At 44.6% G+C, this 17,863-nt stretch overlaps 1 protein-coding gene across 1 annotated transcript; it reads right to left on the reverse strand.

The window, feature by feature from the left end:
* Positions 1-225: 225 nt before the first annotated feature.
* FAM177B (family with sequence similarity 177 member B) lies at positions 226-15,758 on the reverse strand. Its single transcript, XM_037497736.1, is given in 7 exon segments — positions 226-311; positions 7,759-7,891; positions 8,224-8,321; positions 9,229-9,295; positions 9,841-9,938; positions 9,941-10,018; positions 15,569-15,758. Coding segments are annotated over 7 exon segments (750 nt in total).
* Positions 15,759-17,863: the final 2,105 nt, after the last annotated feature.

Here is a 17,863-nt window from a genome sequence, read left to right on the forward strand (position 1 = left end):
TAAGCACGCGGGTGAGGACCCACAGCCCGGCAACCCATTTTATTTTATATCGGGGTTGCCCTATAACATCAGGAGGGCAGGGGCTTCATTTCCCTTGTTTACACCACATTCCCAGTGTTGGCATCAATACCTGGGATATTTCAGAAGATCGGGGACACTAACCCTGCTTTGATCCACTTCCAAAGTGGGGATATGCACTTACCCTTCAGTGTTCTCGGTGAGAAATCAAGGAGAAAGTCTTTTCCTGGATCCACAAGTTACAGGAGTGAAGTAGGCGGGGGTGTCTGTGGCCAGCTCTTTGCCAGCTAGAGCTGGAACAAGAGAAACGCATCAAGGAAAGATAAGAACCATGGGAGGAGAAGCTTTACTTCTGCCCCTGTTTTTAACTGAGCTCTAAGGACAGATTAACAAGCACACCACATAGGAGAACCCAAAACCAAAGTAACTCAAAATGGCAACTTACAGGACATCTTCAACAAAAGCCAATACCCTTTTAGAGAAATGATGGGAAAACTGTCATTTCCAAGGGAAGCAAATTCAGAGAAGGTAAATATATGGGAGCTAATGAAGTCACCTATTGTTTGCAGATTGCCCTGGAGGATCTCTGGACTGATAAGTATCTCCAGTAGAAGGAGAATTTATCTCCTACCTTTAGGCAGAAAAGAGAGATTTCTTGGGTTTTGTGCTGCTTAATTGCATTCAGTTCAAAATAAGTTTTAGTGAAAAGGGTCATAGTTCAGGGTAACATATTCTGTTTTTTTCACATATCTCTGATCCAAACAAACCTGAACTCTGACCCATTCCCAGTTGCAGGTGCCCTAGAATTTCTTTGCTTTATCTAAATTCCATGTCTGTCATTTGCAAGAATCGCAACAGTGGAAATTGTAATGAGAACCATTATGGTGTCTCAGCCTTGGTTTGTGTTCTTACTGTGTGTGTTGGTAGATGGAGTTTCGAGATTTTTCTTGATTGTCTTCAGGTTTTTAATTAAATGAGAACAAAATCAAAAGATGGGGCACTTATTAATCACCAGGATGACTTATTTATTACTGAGGAACTGTCTGGAAAAATCAATTTATTGCAAATGTTTCTGCAGGTTTGCAGATTTTTAGGTAATTAACAAAAGCTGTTATAATTCACACAAAAAGAACATTCATTGTGTTGCCAATAACACATTTTGATAAATTAGAGCCTGATTGTGTTGAATTTGTGAAAAGTGTGGATTTAAAATTGCAGAGTAGCACAGGCACGATTTGTAGTTATGACCCAACTGTTAGGGTCACTGGCCACATATTGCATCTAGAGACTGCCAGGGCCAGTAAAGGGGTATGTGGTGTGTGTGTGTGTGTGGTGTGTGCATGGGGGGATTAGGAGGGGGAGGAATGGGAGGAGGAGGAGAAGAGAGATATTTATTAGGGATTTACCTACTTATTAATTAAAGAGATAATATGGATATTGGGAAACAGTAATAACCTGTCATCTTGCAAGAAATGAAACAGTTTAAAAAAAATACTCCCCAGAACCAGATAAGGGTAAAGGCTTTCTTATGCCTTGCAAGAAGAGCTATGCATGGTCTGCAAGCTCATTTAGCTCTCCAGCACAAGAAGGCCAGCAGCCTCTGAATCGTGAACAATTAAGGCTTTAATTGTCTCTCACTGGAGGGTACGCCAGTCAGCAGCCCAGACCCTCTCTGATAAAGCAGTTAACTTCCATTTCTGCCTTGGGGGAATATTCCCAACTGCGAAGGCTTTGGGCTGGTAATTAGTCATACTTCCCCAAAAGGCCTTTGCCTATGACCTGCTCTCCCAACCCTTGCCCTGTTCCAGACCCCTGGCTACCCTAAGCTGCTTCCCACACACTGGCACAGTGGGTGACCTATCAGGAGGCCTTGGGCAGCCACCCCAGGCCTGTGAAGCAAGGGCCCAGCATTAGCTAATTGCATAGATCCCAGGTTGGAGAAAGCCCACATCCCAGACACCCTGATTTGACTTGTTACATGAGGGGGTGCCTGGCTTCTCCAGCAGCCAGTTCTCCCAGGGGTCTCTAATTGGAGAATCCTCTGGTCACCTCATGTGTCTACTGCCTCGCCAAGCAGTACAGAAACCTCAGGGCCCACCTTCTTGCCAGTTTTCCCCAAGAGCCTGCTTTGGTAACCTTGCCTCTTAGACCCTTGAACTTTCTGAGCCCGGCAGGCTGTTCAGCTAGGCACACAGGTGCTTATTAAGCACTCATTAGCAGGCCTAGGCAACTGGACCTTCCCCACTCTCAAGAATGAAGCGGGGGTGGAAGGTCCCAACCTCCCAGGGTAGAGGGAGCCCATCCCAAGCCATCCAGGAATATCATGGAGGCACAGCTACATGTTGCCCCATATGGACATGCTGTGCTGAGTCCCACTGCTCTGCCACCAAGTCTCCAGGGGCCTCCTACCCCCTAGGAGGATACCCCTGGCAGCGAGCCCCTCACCTGGCAAGGCAGTAGAGAAACTTGCAGCTCAGCCTTCGTGGGGAATACATGCAGTTGTGTAGAACAGTGCTTGCAAGCACATGGCTTGCCCCCCAGGAGTCTCCTCCAGCGACCCGGCCATGCCTAGCAAGCCATCCACCCCGTGCTTGCAGCGCATGCTCGCGCCTAACCATCTGGCCAGCCCGGATCTGGAAAAGTTCACAGCATGGGAAGGGCTGGACCAAAGCCTCCAGCTTGGGGGAGGGAGGGGGAGACAAGACCACTTCCTAATTCGTAACCCTATCCAACCTAAAGGTGTCTCTTTTCCTGAAGGCAGAACTGGGGGCTCTGGAAAGTTTTGATAGGGCCTGTGGGATGGGCTAAGAGGATCCTTGCCTAAGGGACCCGGGAAGCCTCGGCCTCTCTGAGCCCTGGGCTGCGTGGGCAGGCAGGAGAGCCAGCAGCCCTTGCGCGTAGCAATTTGGAACTAGGGGACGATGGACCCAGCTCAGCACCCAGCACCCAGGTTGGGATCTAGGTCGGGAAGGCCCAGGGTTCTTGGGGCCCCTCGGCTTGGCCCAGTGTCCCATCTGCACCTGACAGAAGCCCTTAGCCAACTTTATTGGCCGCCTGGGCTGGGAGACATTGTGAGTGCTGGTTCAGGAAGTGTCCTGGGAACCGAGCAGCAGCACTGCCAAGTGGGGACCAACTATCGCCACTTGGCATCACAGAATCAGTTGAAATTCGGGGTGGCCCCCAAGCCATGAGATGTTCCCTTTTGGCTTGGAGGTGCCATGACCCTGTCTGGTGGTGGACCCAGGGTGCCTTGGACCTACAGACAAGGTACCAGCTGCACATGCTCATAGCTAGAGGTTCCGGGAAGCAGGGGCCTAGATGACTTTCAAGGGCCTGGTCAATGGCGTGGGTTTCGATGGAGGTGGTGGGACTGGGGTGGGGGGCTATGACAAAACAGCTACTTATTCCTAACTCTATCCAACTTCAAGGCAGCTCTTTGCATGAGGGCCAGCTGGAGGGACCTTAAAAGTCCTGATAGAGGGTCTCCCTGGTGGCACAAGAGGTTAAGAGGCAACCTATGAAGCTATTCTCAGCCACTGCAACACGAGTTGGATCCCACGGCCAGGGAGATACCCACATGGCGCTACAGACCTCTCCTGACTCACCCACTGCTCCCCTCAGTGGTGTATTTCAGTAAATCTGCCTGTTCTGCTCCCCACTCTGTCTCTGATGAATCCTTTCACCACCCACACCTCTGGCCTGTACCCCAGTTCTTGTATGCATAAATAAATCTTAAAAAAAATAAGTCCCTATAGAGCAAATACTGTTTAAAAAAGATCAATGGGGCCTCCCCTGGTGGCGTAGCGGTTGAGTGCTGGGCTGCGAAGCTGCCCGCAGCTTCTGCAGCGCCAGTTCGATCCCTGGCCACCAGCAAGGGTCCCACATGGCGAGACAGACCTCTCCTGCCGCGCCCGCTGCACCTCTCAGCAGTGTATTTCGTCAGTTTGCCTGTTCTGTTCCCTGCTCTGGCTCTGGTGAATTCTCTCACCCTCCCACGCTTCTGACTGTACCCAGTGCTTGTATAAATAAATAAATCAATCTTTAAAAAAAATAAATAAATAAAAATGAACAATGATGTAAAAAATATATAAATAAAAGAAAAATTCCTGATAGGGAGAGCCTGGCTGGGGTCCTTCCCTGAGAGACTGCTGGGAGGCTCCCCTGCTAGAGAGGCCTTTGCTGCAGGGACTGGGGGCAGAGAGCAAAGTGTGCATGTGCATCCTGCATCTAACCCGAGGGTGTTTGCACCTGCTAGCCCTCCCTGTTGGGGCCAGGACTTAGTTCCAGGGGTTGGATGCTATTTCGACCCTTCCAGGGACTCAGCCTGTGGCAAGGCCTCCATTCCTCAGGAGCTTTTCACTGGTTATCTCATTCTTTACCACCTTGACATCTCTGTAGCTGGTGATTGGCCTCACATGCGGCAGTTAGCTTCCCACAGAATGAGGTCTCAAAAAAAAAAAAAAAAAAAGAGCAAAAGAGGGCCTCCCTGGTGGCACAAGTGGTTAAGCTCTGCACTATGAAGCAATCCGTAGCCTTTGCAGCATGAGTTCGATCGCCGGCCAGGGAGCAAACCACATGGCACAAGAGACCTCTCCTGACTCTCCCGCTGCTCTCCTCAGCAGTGTACTTTGGTCAATCTGCCTGTTCTGTTCCCCACTCTGTCTCTGGTGAATCCTCTCACACACACACACATCTCTGGCCTGTACCCCAGCTCTTGTATGCATAAATAAATAAAATCTTTTTTTAAAAAAGAGAGCAAAAGAGTAGCCATAGTGTGTGTCTCTTCGAGTTATCTCAGAGGTGCATATCATCACTTTTAAAGTGTTCTGTTGGGCACAAAGGCCACATAACTTCAGTGAGGAATGGGGGATGGATAGTTTTGGCTGGCTGAGCCCAGCATTCCCCACCTCTTGGGCTACCAGGTTGCCCCTTTCAGGCTGGGAGCAGATCATGCCTATGCTGGGCCCCTGATGGCTGGACACTGGCTAGGAGAGAAGGAAAGATGTCTGTGTAGTGCCGTGGTCTGAAGGAGGGGGCTGCTGGAAGGAGGCAGAGCTGAGTGGCCATTTTGGGAGCCTTTAATAGGGAGCAGTGCACTTGGGCTGGCTCTGGCTGTGGTTGGAACTGTGGTGGACAGCATCCTCCAAGTTCCCATCATATGAAAAAAATTTATTATTATATGAGATGATGGATGTTAACTGAACTTCACATATACACAAATACTAGATAATTGTAGACTTGAAACTAATATAAACATATATTTACCCCCCCCAAAAAATTTTTCTGTCGTTGTTGCATAAACTAATGTTCTTCAAAAGGGAAGTAAATCCAATTTGAAGAACATTAGTTTATGCAACAACGACAGAAAAATTTTTTTGTGGGGGGGAATATTGAGGCATCTCATCGACCCCAGTGCTATATGTTTCAGTAGGTCTAGAACAAATCTGGCAAGCAAATACCTAAGCAACACTCTCTATTTCTCATCTTTCTTATACCTGAAGATGACCATTGTATATCTATTTTAAGTGAATCTTTATTCTTATTGAGATATGACATATATATTATATGTTTATATTATATATGTTTATATTATATAAACATATATGTCAATTATATATGGGCTTATATATGTCAATTATATAAGTGAATCTTTATTCTTATTGAGATATGACATATATTATGTTTATATTATATATGTTTATATTATATAAACATATATGTCAATTATATCTCAATAAGAATAAAGATTCACTTAAAATAGATATACAATGGTCATCTTCAGGTATAAGAAAGAGGAGAAATAGAGAGTGTTGCTTAGGTATTTGCTTGCCAGATTTGTTCTAGACCTACTGAAACATGTAACACTGAGGTCCATGAGATGCCTGTATCAAACCTGTTTTACAAATGGAAACACTGAGAAGTAACTTGTGCCACCTGGTTAGAAACAGGCAGCAGAGCTGAGACTCAACCAATATCACTTTGACTCTTGAGCCAATCATTTATCCCTTAAGCTTCTGGAATAAAGTGTTTCCCTTTTTCATCTGCTGTAGGTAGTTCATACCCTTCATGTGAATTGTGACTTGCTTTGATGGAAGAAGCAGAAACCGCAGTGACATGATTCATTCTTAATGGAGACACTGGCTGCCAGTACCTCACTTTCCAGCCCACTGCTGCTTCAGCAACCCTGATAGCATCTTGGTAGGGAGGAAGCATAGGTCAGACTCATCACACTGAGCCAACTCATGGAGAACATTCGAGAAGCCACCCAAACCGAGTCGGTGTCTCATGAGAAAGACATAAACTTATTTTGTTTTAAACCACCGAGATTGGGGGTTGTCTGTTTATGCAGCATAATCTAAATATTCTGATATGTTCTACCAAGCATACCTTATTCTCCAGACTTATTTCCATCCTTGATTTCACAGCAAATCAATTTCTATTTCCCCACCTCTTAGAGCTATCATTTTAGTTATAGACGACTGCATTGTTATTTCTTGTGATTTTATTATGAGTTGAGTGGGCTCAGCTGTGTGGTTCATCACTTCCATGTAGTCTAGGGAACTAGGCTGGAGCTGAAATGTGTAAGATGGTCTTTCTTTCATCCTTGGGGGCTTGTCTCCACGCGGCGGCCTCTTGTCATTCAAAAAGAAGCCCAAGTTTCTTTACAACAAGGAGTTTATCAGCCTTCCACTTGCATCATGTCTCACTGGCCAAAGCAAGTCACATGCCAAGCGCAGAGTCAGTGTAGGTGGGACTGGAGGAGGATGTGAATTCCAGAAGGCCTGGTTCCCTGAGGGCCTTCAGTATGACCATGTGTCACAGTCACTGATTGTCTTAACAAGCAATACTCACAGATTTTGAAAGTTTTCACATTTATTATCTCATTTTGTTAACAATAACCCTAGAGAAACAAACAACAACAACAAAAAAAATACCATCCCTGTTTTACAAAAAAAAAAAGACCTTGGCTCAGCTATAGGGACACATATCACCCACTGGTAAGTGGTGGCCTGGAGCCATGAGCTGTGAGTCCCAGGCTGTTCTTGTAGATCTCAACCACCCCTGGCCAGCACCATCTCTGTTACCCAGCTATGACTTCCATGTTTGATCATTCTGGGTTTTGAAATTTTGTTAACGAGGTCATTTTTCCAAATATTTTCTTTTCAGCTTAGATGTTTTGATTATTTGGGGAGAAATGCAGCCAATTCCCAGTGACTTTGATATTTTTACTGCATTACTAGTAAAGCTTGTTTATTGTGAAACAAGCCTTAAGTAAACCAAAGAGGCTATTTGTCAAACCTTGAAAGGAAATATATTTAGATTTCATGATGTCCATAGTTGCTTCTGAAGACAAGCTTTTTTCTGCACCCTGGTCCCATGACCAAGTGTTCAGCCTAAAACTTCCAAGCCCAAGTACCTTAAGGCATTTAAACTACTGACTGCACAAATGTCAATACTAACAGACCACAACTGACCAACACAACTTCTATCACTGCGGTAGAGTTGAGTTGGGGGGCTTATAAATAAAAATTTATATTGAAAAAGAATAATCTAGAATTATTCTCATTATTGCTTGTAATTCCTGGATACCGGAGATAAATCACAAGCAGATTGAGGTCAGATCAGGCTCAGAAGTACTAGCTGTGATGCTGTTAACATGGAAATCAATGGCCTAGGAAGAGAGATCCAGGGAACTACCATTATCAACTGGAATCTGCCCTCCCCAGAAGAGGCCCTCACCAGGGAACGCCCTGTGGGACTCCTGTCCTCTGGTCCCATAATCGAGGCCCCCAACTTCCAGGGGACTCTTCTCATTAGGAGCCCTGGCTGGCTGGGCCTTGGATCCATTCCCTTCACCTTCCTGGTCACTTTCCTTGTGTGGAGAGAAGGAAACATTTAATTGTAAATTCAATACCCTGTGACCTTCAACCCTGCCCTTGGAGCATGAGAAACAGTCTCAGGGGTCACCCATTGACCTTTTTACAAGCCATCATTTGGCTTTCTAACTTCACAGGTGTGAGGCAAATACAAAGTGTCACAGGGTGGGCACATTCGAAAATTAGTCAGTCTGACCATAGGAACTCAGTGAAATTGTATGTGGTATGAGATTACCAGGTGGACAAATGCTCTTCACTGTTGGCCAAAGCAGGAATGACCACCCTCCCATCCCAGGGCCCTCAATGTACCCAGCAGGAGGTCACATACCTCATTTTGTGTTCGATAGTATTGTTTTAGCATATACTGATACTTGGGTTGGTTAAGACCAAACAAGACAGCAAATCTTTCACCAAGGAAGTCACATGCTAGAAGAAAGAACAAGCATTTTGGTAAACTGAGTTCATAAGTAAACTTAGAGTTGGCTTTAGTGCCAACTCTAAGTGCCAATAGTTTAAACTTCCTAGAAGTGATCTTTTACGATACATAACATCAAGGCTGACAAGAGATTTCAACTGGTCTGGGGGCCTCGAAAAATTCGAGGACTCAAACTTGTTAAATCTTCTATGTTCACATGGGATCACATCTAAACTCCCCTTTCCAGATGACTATCCCAGCAGAGATCTTCAGATTAGAACAGGTGCAGCAGGCGTCCTGAGCAATGAGCATCAATGCTGCCCATCCCCATGGGAATTAATTAATCTTCAGCGTTAGCATATTTCAAATTATATCAAAAATTTGATCTAGCATTACCTAAATGCATGTCAGAAATTCTTCCAGACAAACTCCCCCTTAGCAGTTTAAAGCCTGCCTGGTCTGCCTGTAGTCAGAGTAGCGAGGCGACTGGCAGCCTCAGCATAGCATCTCTGATTGTTAGAGTGGACAAAGGTTTAGCTTGCATAATGGGTAGTTTATTCCATTGAAGAGTTGACTCAAAAAGGATTGCTTATTGTCTTCAAATATTTGAAGTTCTGCCCCATAAAAAAGTAACCCAGTTTTTGGTTTTGGAAACAACTAAGATCAATAGGAAGAGCTTTAAAGAAGACAAAATATAAGTTTACTAACAAGAAGATGGAAAAGATGCAAAGGTCTGTCAGAAGAGGTGAGTTCTGTGCCTTTAGCATCGAACGTATAAAAGCAAAAAGCTAGAAATGATCAAATCATCACTTCTTCAGAATGTCATGGAGTATATTAATTATTGGCAATCCCATATAACCCTGAGGATCTTTCCATCTTAATTAAAGACAAAAAATAAATAACCTTACTGGTACTTACTTGAAAATGAGATGCTTGCTATTCGCTTTGTCCAAAACCATAGGTAGGGTCCCCATGAAAGTTTAGACTGGAAAAAGAGAGAGAAAGAAATCAAGTTAGAGTAATTGATATAAAGAGTGGTAACTGAAGGGCCTCCCTGGTGACACAGGGGTTGAAGCCTGAGCGCTATCAAGCTATTAGCAGCCACTGCAGCATGAGTTCCATCCCAAGCCAGGGAGCTGACCCACACAGCACAGCAGACTTTTCCTTTCTCTCCCGCTGCTCCCCTCAGCAGTATATTTCAGTAGCTCTGCCTGTTCTGCTCCCCACTCTGTCTCTGGTGAATCCTCTCATCCTCTGTACCTCTGGCCTACACCCCAGTTCTTGTATGCATAAATAAATAAAAATAAATCATAAAAAAGAGTGGTAATTGCAGTCTTTCATTTAGAGATTTCAAAAAGCTTATTCCATTTTTGCTATTAGATGAGAAAACTATAATTATCAAGATTTTGAGCTGACTGTTCAAGTATCTAGAAAGGAGAACAAAGAGTTAGCTCAAAACTGTATCTTCTACAAATCTGGTATGACTTCATCCAATCCCTTACGTTCACTAATATAATATTCTAAGCTTACAGGGTCAAGTGTTGAATCCATTCTCTCTTGGTTTTCTTCCTCTTCCTCTGTACTGTATTCTTCCATGATGTCTCCATCAACAAAATGGATGATTCTTTGGGAGTAGATCTTTTAGAAGGGCCACTCATTTCTAGTTCTAACTTCTGGATACTGTCTTTTCCAGAAGAAAACAAAACAACTAGTAAGTTAAAAATAAATTATCTTAGGGCAAGTTTTCTGAGGTAGTATTTGTATAGCAGAGAAGGGTCTAGTTATCTTCAGTGGATGGTAAAGACAGATATCAGAGGCAGTCACAGCTGTGATCTCATCAGTTCTTCAAATCCAAGAGAGGACTGTTTAGCTCTGTAGCAAAAAGCAGAAGAGATTCAATAAATAGTGGAAATGTGAAATTTTTGTCTGCAAACAAAATTTTAGCAGGGTTCTCTCAGCCTCTACTAATTGTAAAATCCAAAACTTCAAATAGGAAGGGATCATAGTAGCTTCAATCACTTCAATAAATATTGAGAGGCAGTACAGGTAATGGCTAAGAGTATACACACTTTGCAAAGATGGTAAAAAATATTTGGCAAGTAAAGGACTTATATTCAGAGTATGTAAAGAACTGCTACATTTCAATAGGTAACAAGCAATTCAATTAAAATATAGGCAGATGATTTGGATTTTTTATTGCCATTATCATTACTAAAGAAGATTTAAACAAAGTTTGTTAAACAAACTTTGGAAAAGATGCTCAATGTCATAATGCAAATTGAAACAATATTGAGATATTGTGCTCATGAGAGGGCTAAAATTGAAAAGATTAACAATGCCAATGTTGAGGAGTAAGTGAAGCAACTGGAACTTTCACAATGCTAGTGTAAAGGCAAAATGATAGTCCATTTGGATACAGTTTGGCAGTTTCCTAAAAGTTAAATCTATATCTACAATATAAATCTTGTAATTCCATGTTCTTTTCAGTCCTGGGTCCCAATTCCAATGTGAGTCAGGGGAGGGTTGAAACTGACTATATATTTGAATGTATACCAGTCTTATAAAATTGAAGAGTAAATGAGTCAAGATACTGAAATTTACAATAATTTTTAGCAAAATTTCTAATAGCTAACAAAAAAATTTTAATAGCTAACAAAAGTTAGCTATTATTAAGTACTCATCATTTCATTAAAAGTGTATGTGTCAGACACTAATATGGTAAGCACACTATTGTCTTAATTAAAACACTATATTTTAAGATTACATCAGCAAATATGGCTGGCTGAGCTGATATGGAAGACTCCTCCTTCCTGTTCAAAAACACAGAAAGGCTAGATAAAATAAACAAGCAGAACATTAAATTGGTTTGCATTAAAGAAGTAAGTAGCAGAGAGACAAACAGAGGTGGGAGGTAGGTTTGAAAAAGAACTGAATAGAAATTCCAGAAATGAAATATATAGTGAACATAGAATAGGTTGCGTGGAGATTAAACATAGTGAAAAAAATCAGGATATCTCTGATAACACAGGGTAGTGAAATTTGTATTCCATTAACAGGAAAGAAAAGTTATGCAATAAAAAAAGCAGATGAGAAATTTCAAAATTCTAGAAATAAATAGAAACAATGGAGGAGGTTATATAAAGTTGTAATGGCTATGAATTTTCCATATTTGAGGTAAGACACAAATCTTCAAATGTGAGTAATATAAATAATACTAAGAGGAATTAGTGAAAATAAAATAAAATTTAGATCACAGAAATCTGTAAATTCATAGATGAGGCATATAGATAACTCATAAAGAGATATCAAATAGACCAGACTTCAAACTAGAAACAACAATTGCAAAACACCTAATTATTGCCAAGAAGAGTTCAATGCCCACCATACCAAGTATTAAGAGAGTTAAAATAACGCAATTTCAGACTTATAAAAACTGAGAGCTAACCATTCCTGCATCTTTACTGAAAGATAATAATATCAGACTGTATGTCAACAAAAAGGAAACCAAACCCAGAAGTAAGAGCTGGATGCAAAAAACAAATACATATGCATGAGTATACAGAGCAGCAAATCTCAATAAGGAGGAAGTCTGAAAAACTCTGAAGGGTGCAGTATAGAAACAGCAGCATAAGCTATTAGACCACAAGAGCATAAATACAAGGAACCAACCTCTTTATTGTCCTGGAATACATTGGATAGGATAGTTGTTAAGTATGCATGTTAAAATAATATAAAGGTAACTGGAAAAATAATGGAATTAGAATGCACAGCTTCAGAACCAGTAGGAGAAATAAAAAAGGAAATAAGTAATCAACCCAACAGAAGGTGGGAAATAGAGGGGAAACAGAAAATGCATGATTAATGAAACGCTAAATAAGTTATCAGAAATACTTCTAAATAAAGCAATAATCACAATGAACAGAAGTGAATCATGTCACATACTGCAAAGTCTAGCAGACTGAATTTTGCAGATATTTAAGGCAATACAAGCATGACTGAATATACACATGCATAAACAAACATATTTATGCACATATGAATAAATCAGTGTAAGGGCAGGACAGGCACAGTGCAGGTTTTCTGATCCCATGCAGACCGGGTAAAGGAGGAGTCAGAGTCCTCAGTAGTTTTGCAGGTTTTTTATTTGGGGTTCACCAGGCATATGGCAGGCAGGGGTGCTGGCTGGGGGGCTGGGAGGCTGGCAGGCCTCCCAGCCCCCAGCAAGTCCTCACTCTATCTGGGCTCTCTAGCGTTCGTTCTGCTGCTTCTCGGCTTCGGCTTCGGCTTCGGCTGCGGCGGCTGCTGCTGCTGGTGCTGGTGCTCTGGCGTCCCCCGTGACGCCGCCCTTAAAAGCACAGTCTTAGCTCAGCTGAATCCCATCTACCTATGCCCACACCCTATTCCAGGTGCCCGCCATCAGGCATGCATTCAGGACAAGGATCCATCATCTATCCTGATGGCGGAAGGGCAGAAAAGCCTGACATTTTCTTTACCCTACAGTCCACCCCCTCAGGGTTTTCTGCCATATAGTCTATACATATATATACAATTTTCTAAGCAAACAAACAATGCAGCCATGGCCCACAAAAGCAAATACATCAAATAACAAAATACAACATAACAAAATACAACAGAACACAAATAAGTCCAGGCAGGGCACCAACCAAGTGCAAAAGACAATTATTGGTACCAGCAGATGAGCCACCAAATCTGCTGCCGAAGGCACTGCTCATATGAGGGAGGGGAAATCACTCACGGCATCTGCTATAACACACCAGGAGCCGTCAGGCTTCCTGGCCTTCTCTGGCTGTAGTCTCGGCTACAAGGCACACACAGCATCCACCCCCAGGATGCACTAGCACTGGGATTGGCAATTTTATTCTGTTGGGGGTAATCGCCAACCCTCAGGGTTTCTGTCTGCAGTCGCTCCAACACTCGGCCTTCATGGCCACCCATGCGACTCACAGACCCCTGCTCTCAAGCCAACCCACTGCACAAGCACATGGGTTGGGGATCCAAACTTTGCATTTGGCTTGGGCTCCACCCCAAGCCACATTCCCCACCCGTCCCACAAGGACGGGCTCCTCAGCTCCTCACCCTCACTCAAGAATGAGCAGGGCATCACCCATAGGTGATTTTACGAGACTCACAGGGCTTCAGCATACCCAGGCTGCTTAACAGCCGCTTTAGGGCTTCTCAACTTAGCATCAGTACCAGCTTTGCCACCTTAGTTGGCTTTTCTCTCCACCTGGCCACTGGGCATACACAGGCTGCTTTTGGCCATCTAGGCCCACTGGCCACCCCAGATTCTCAAAAAATAAACATAACCTGCTAAGGTCCTCCGCCTTCTGGCGGGATTGTCAGTCCAAAATCATCAGTTCATCAGTCTATCAGTCCATTGGCCTCTCCCTGCTTCAGCAATGGCCTGCTGCCTCAGGGGTCATTGGCTGGTCCTTTCCGGTGTCGTTGGCTGGTCCTATCCGGTGTCGTTGGCTGGTCCTTTCCGGTGTCGTTGGCTGGTCCTTTCGGGCGTCTCCTTCACGCCAGGTCTCATCCTATAGCTCGTGGACGTATCCATCTTCTATACCGCCATGGTGCCTCCAGCGTCGTCACAGGCAAAGTCTGTTCTCCTTAGTCCCTCCAGGTCTTCGGAGGGCTCCAATACCCGTCTGCATGGATCTTGCCGACATACGCCAATTGTAAGGGGCAGGACAGGGCACAGTGCAGGTTTTCTGATCCCATGCAGACCGGGTAAAGGAGGAGTCAGAGTCCTCAGTAGTTTTGCAGGTTTTTTATTTGGGGTTCACCAGGCATATGGCAGGCAGGGGTGCTGGCTGGGGGGCTGGGAGGCTGGCAGGCCTCCCAGCCCCCAGCAAGTCCTCACTCTATCTGGGCTCTCTAGCGTTCGTTCTGCTGCTTCTCGGCTTCGGCTTCGGCTTCGGCTGCGGCGGCTGCTGCTGCTGGTGCTGGTGCTCCTGGCGTCCCCCCGTGACGCCGCCCTTAAAAGCACAGTCTTAGCTCAGCTGAATCCCATCTACCTATGCCCACACCCTATTCCAGGTGCCCGCCATCAGGCATGCATTCAGGACAAGGATCCATCATCTATCCTGATGGCGGAAGGGCAGAAAAGCCTGACATTTTCTTTACCCTACAATCAGCAAATCTTATTGGTGCAACACTGGATTAATGCCTTTGTCAATGATTAAATGTGTCATCTGGGGCAAGTGATGTGGCACCTGCCCAGCCCTGAGTCCTCTGAGTGGCATTTCTCTCAACGACTTAGTGAAAACTGTCACAAAGGTGCCTCCGGTAAGAAATAGGGATCATTGTTACCATTTAGTTTTGATGCCAAAGAGCCCCCCACCCCAGATCACCATTTTAAGTTCACATTTAAGACCAACAACATGCTAAGCATAATACTGTCATCTCACTGCCAATAGAACACACTCTATGCAAAAATAAAAAGAAAAGTACTTTCCAAAGGAGACTCACCCACATAAGTCCTCTACTTTTTCTGTCAATGCTTCAGTTTGTTATGAAAATAGTGCAAAAAATTGTTTGAAAGTAGTGCAAAATTTGGAGCAAGAAGTTGTTTGGTAAATGAGCAGGCAATAAGGCGAGGCTGAGCCATCCCTCCTCCCCAAGTCTGCCAACGTGGACAGTTGTGTATCTTTCGGGCGGGTTGTGTTTGAGTTGTGGGAAGGCCGGGTGTATTTACACACACAGCATGAAACAATCGGTGGCCCTCAAACTAATCTTCACATTAGAATCACCTGGGGGTCTCTTAGCTCTTCCAAGTTCAGGCCACACCCCAGACCACTAAGTAACAACCCTGGAGACAGTAGCTGTTGAAACGCTCCAGGTGGTTCTGATGGAGGATAAGAGCAGAAAAGTTGGAAAGGAGGTGCCACAAGACCAGAAACCTGGTTCAGGCAATGCCAGGAGCTGGAGGCAAGGGTGGAAGGGATTAACATAGCCTTAAACCAGCTATAGAAATGAAAACTCCAGAAGCCAACTGCAATAGCCAGTAGCAGACTGCTATAGAGAGTATCAGGAGGCCCAGACGGGTGGGGTGTGGAGGATAAGGAATTTGAGGGCCTTTGTAGAGACTCACTGGTCCTTACAAATCAACCTAGTCACATGGAGAAGTAATTAGTTTAACAAAGGTTAACAACTGCACCAGGGACTGAGCCCCTCCCAAAGAGAAGATTATCAGGGTGATTTCTGCCCTGGCACAGGCAGCAACCCTTCTGCCCACCTGTGACTCTGCAGGTGCTTCTCTTTGCCAACCTTTTGCAGAGCAGGGGCAGCAGCCCTTCTGCCCACCTGTGACAGGTGGCCCTGCTGGTGCTTCTCTTCATTGACACACTCCCTTTGCTAAACATCTCGGGCAGCTCCTCCCAAGGCTGCCCACCTGTGACTATGCAGGCCCCTCTTTTACCAAACATGTCCCTTTAGGGGGCAGCTCTTTCTGTCTGTGCAAGTATTTTTTATCCTTCCCTTTTTATAATAAACCTGCCCTTTTGGTTTTGTTTTGTTTTTAAGATTTATTTTGTATAAGAACTGGGGTACAGGCCAGATGCGCAGGAGGGTGAGAGGATTCACCAGAAACAGAGCAGGGAACAGAACAGGCAGACTGACGAAATACACTGCTGAGGGGAGCAGCAGGCGCAACAGGAGAGGTCTGCCACGCCAAGTGGGACCCTAGCCAGCCCGTCGGGATTGAAACGGTGCTGCAGAGGCTGCTGACAGCTTCACAGCACTTCGCTCAACTGCTCAACTGCCTGAGCCACCAGGGGAGGCCCAAACCTGCCCTTTTGGATATAAGGCCTCTGTCTCTTGGAGGAACTCACCAGTGCCGCAGAAAGGGGAGCTCCAGTGAAACTTCCCAGAGTTAACCCAAGACTTGGGGACAGACGAGGGATGGCTCAACCTTGCCTATTGCCTGCTCATTTACCAAATGACTTTTTGCTCTAAATTTTGCACTACTTTCAAGCAATTTTTTGCACTTTTTTTTTTAATTAATTTATTTATACAAGCACTGGGTACAGTCAGAATCACAGGAGTGTGAGAGAACTCACCAGAGCCAGAGTGGGGAACAGAACAGGCAGCCAGAAGGACCAAAATACACTGCTGAGGGGAGCAGCGGGCCCAGCAGGAGAGGTCTGCATGCCATGTGGGACCCTCGCCGGTGGGTGGGGATCGAACCAGGGCTGCAGAGGCTGCGGCAGCTTCGCAGCCCAGCGCTCAACCGCTGCGCCACTAGGGGAGGCCCAGTTTTTTGCACTATTTTCATAACAAATTAAAGCATTGACAGAAAAAGTAGAGGACTTATGTGGGTGAGTCTCCTTTGGAAAGTACTTTTCTCTTCCACTTTCTGAACCCAACATCTCCAAAACTGACCTCAGTCTGATGCCCAGGCAGGTTTGGGCACAGGAAGGAATTTGGGAAAGAACGTGGCTTTTAGATGAACAGAGACTTGTGTTTGTGATTTGCCATGCTGCCACCCAGCTAGTGCTCTGAAATCTCGTCTACGTTTTTTGTTGTTTTTTTTTTCCTATGAGGGCTTCTGGCTTTCCGCTTGCTTTCTGGTCTTTCCTGCCTGACCTCGACCTCAACTTAAAAACTTCAAAGTTTAAGAATAATGCCTAAATCATTACAATTTTCTCTTCTCAAAGCCATCTCTCAACTCATACATCTCCAAACCAGAGGGAACAGAGACACACCCCCATCCACCTGTCACCCCTATTATAAACTAACATTTTGTTCTTCATGATAACTGTGTAGTACATTAAATTCACACATGCATGTTTTAATTCAGAGGGCTTGGGCCTCCCTGGTGGCGCAAGGAAGGGGTTAAGACACAACCTCTAAAGCTGTCCACAGCTGCTGCAGCACAAGTTCAATCCCTGGCCAGGAAGCTGACCCACATGGGACAACAGACCTCTCCTGCCTCTCCCACTGCTCCCCTCAGCAGTGCATTTCACTCAGTCTGCCTTTTCTGTTCCCTGCTCTGTCTCTGGTGAATCCTCTCACCTCCCCCACCTCATACCTCTGGCCTGTACCCCAGCTCTTGTATGCATAAATAAATAAATCTTTAAAAAAGTTTTTTTTTTTTTTAATTCAGGTCATAAAGGAGGTGAAGAGAGAAAACTAAGTTGACTTAGTGAGTGTTTTTCTGCCACCTAGTGGAATCTTTGGAAAGTGCTAGGCAAAATTAATCTTAGTCATCAGAGCTCGTCATGTGGTGGGGCTTAATACCCAAGAGTTTGGAATCTATTTTTATTTATGGAAACTACCAAGCATTGACAACTTCACAGCAAGTATCTTGACATGGATGTTTTGTAAGTGTTGTAAATGACCTTTCAAAGGGCTACATAGTCCCTAAAACATGCCTTTTATCTCCATTTAATTCTTATAAACACCTCTTTGTTTCTTAAAAACCCCAAATCTAGGTTATCATGGAGCACTTTTAAGTATATAATGCGATTAACAGGCCATACAATCTCCCTGACCTTTCTACAGTGGGGTACCCCAGGGATTGGTGATTGAA

This window comes from Talpa occidentalis, unplaced genomic scaffold (assembly GCF_014898055.3).
Source record: "Talpa occidentalis isolate TD23 unplaced genomic scaffold, MPIMG_talOcc4v2.1 talOcc4.8, whole genome shotgun sequence".
Lineage (NCBI taxonomy): Eukaryota > Metazoa > Chordata > Mammalia > Eulipotyphla > Talpidae > Talpa > Talpa occidentalis.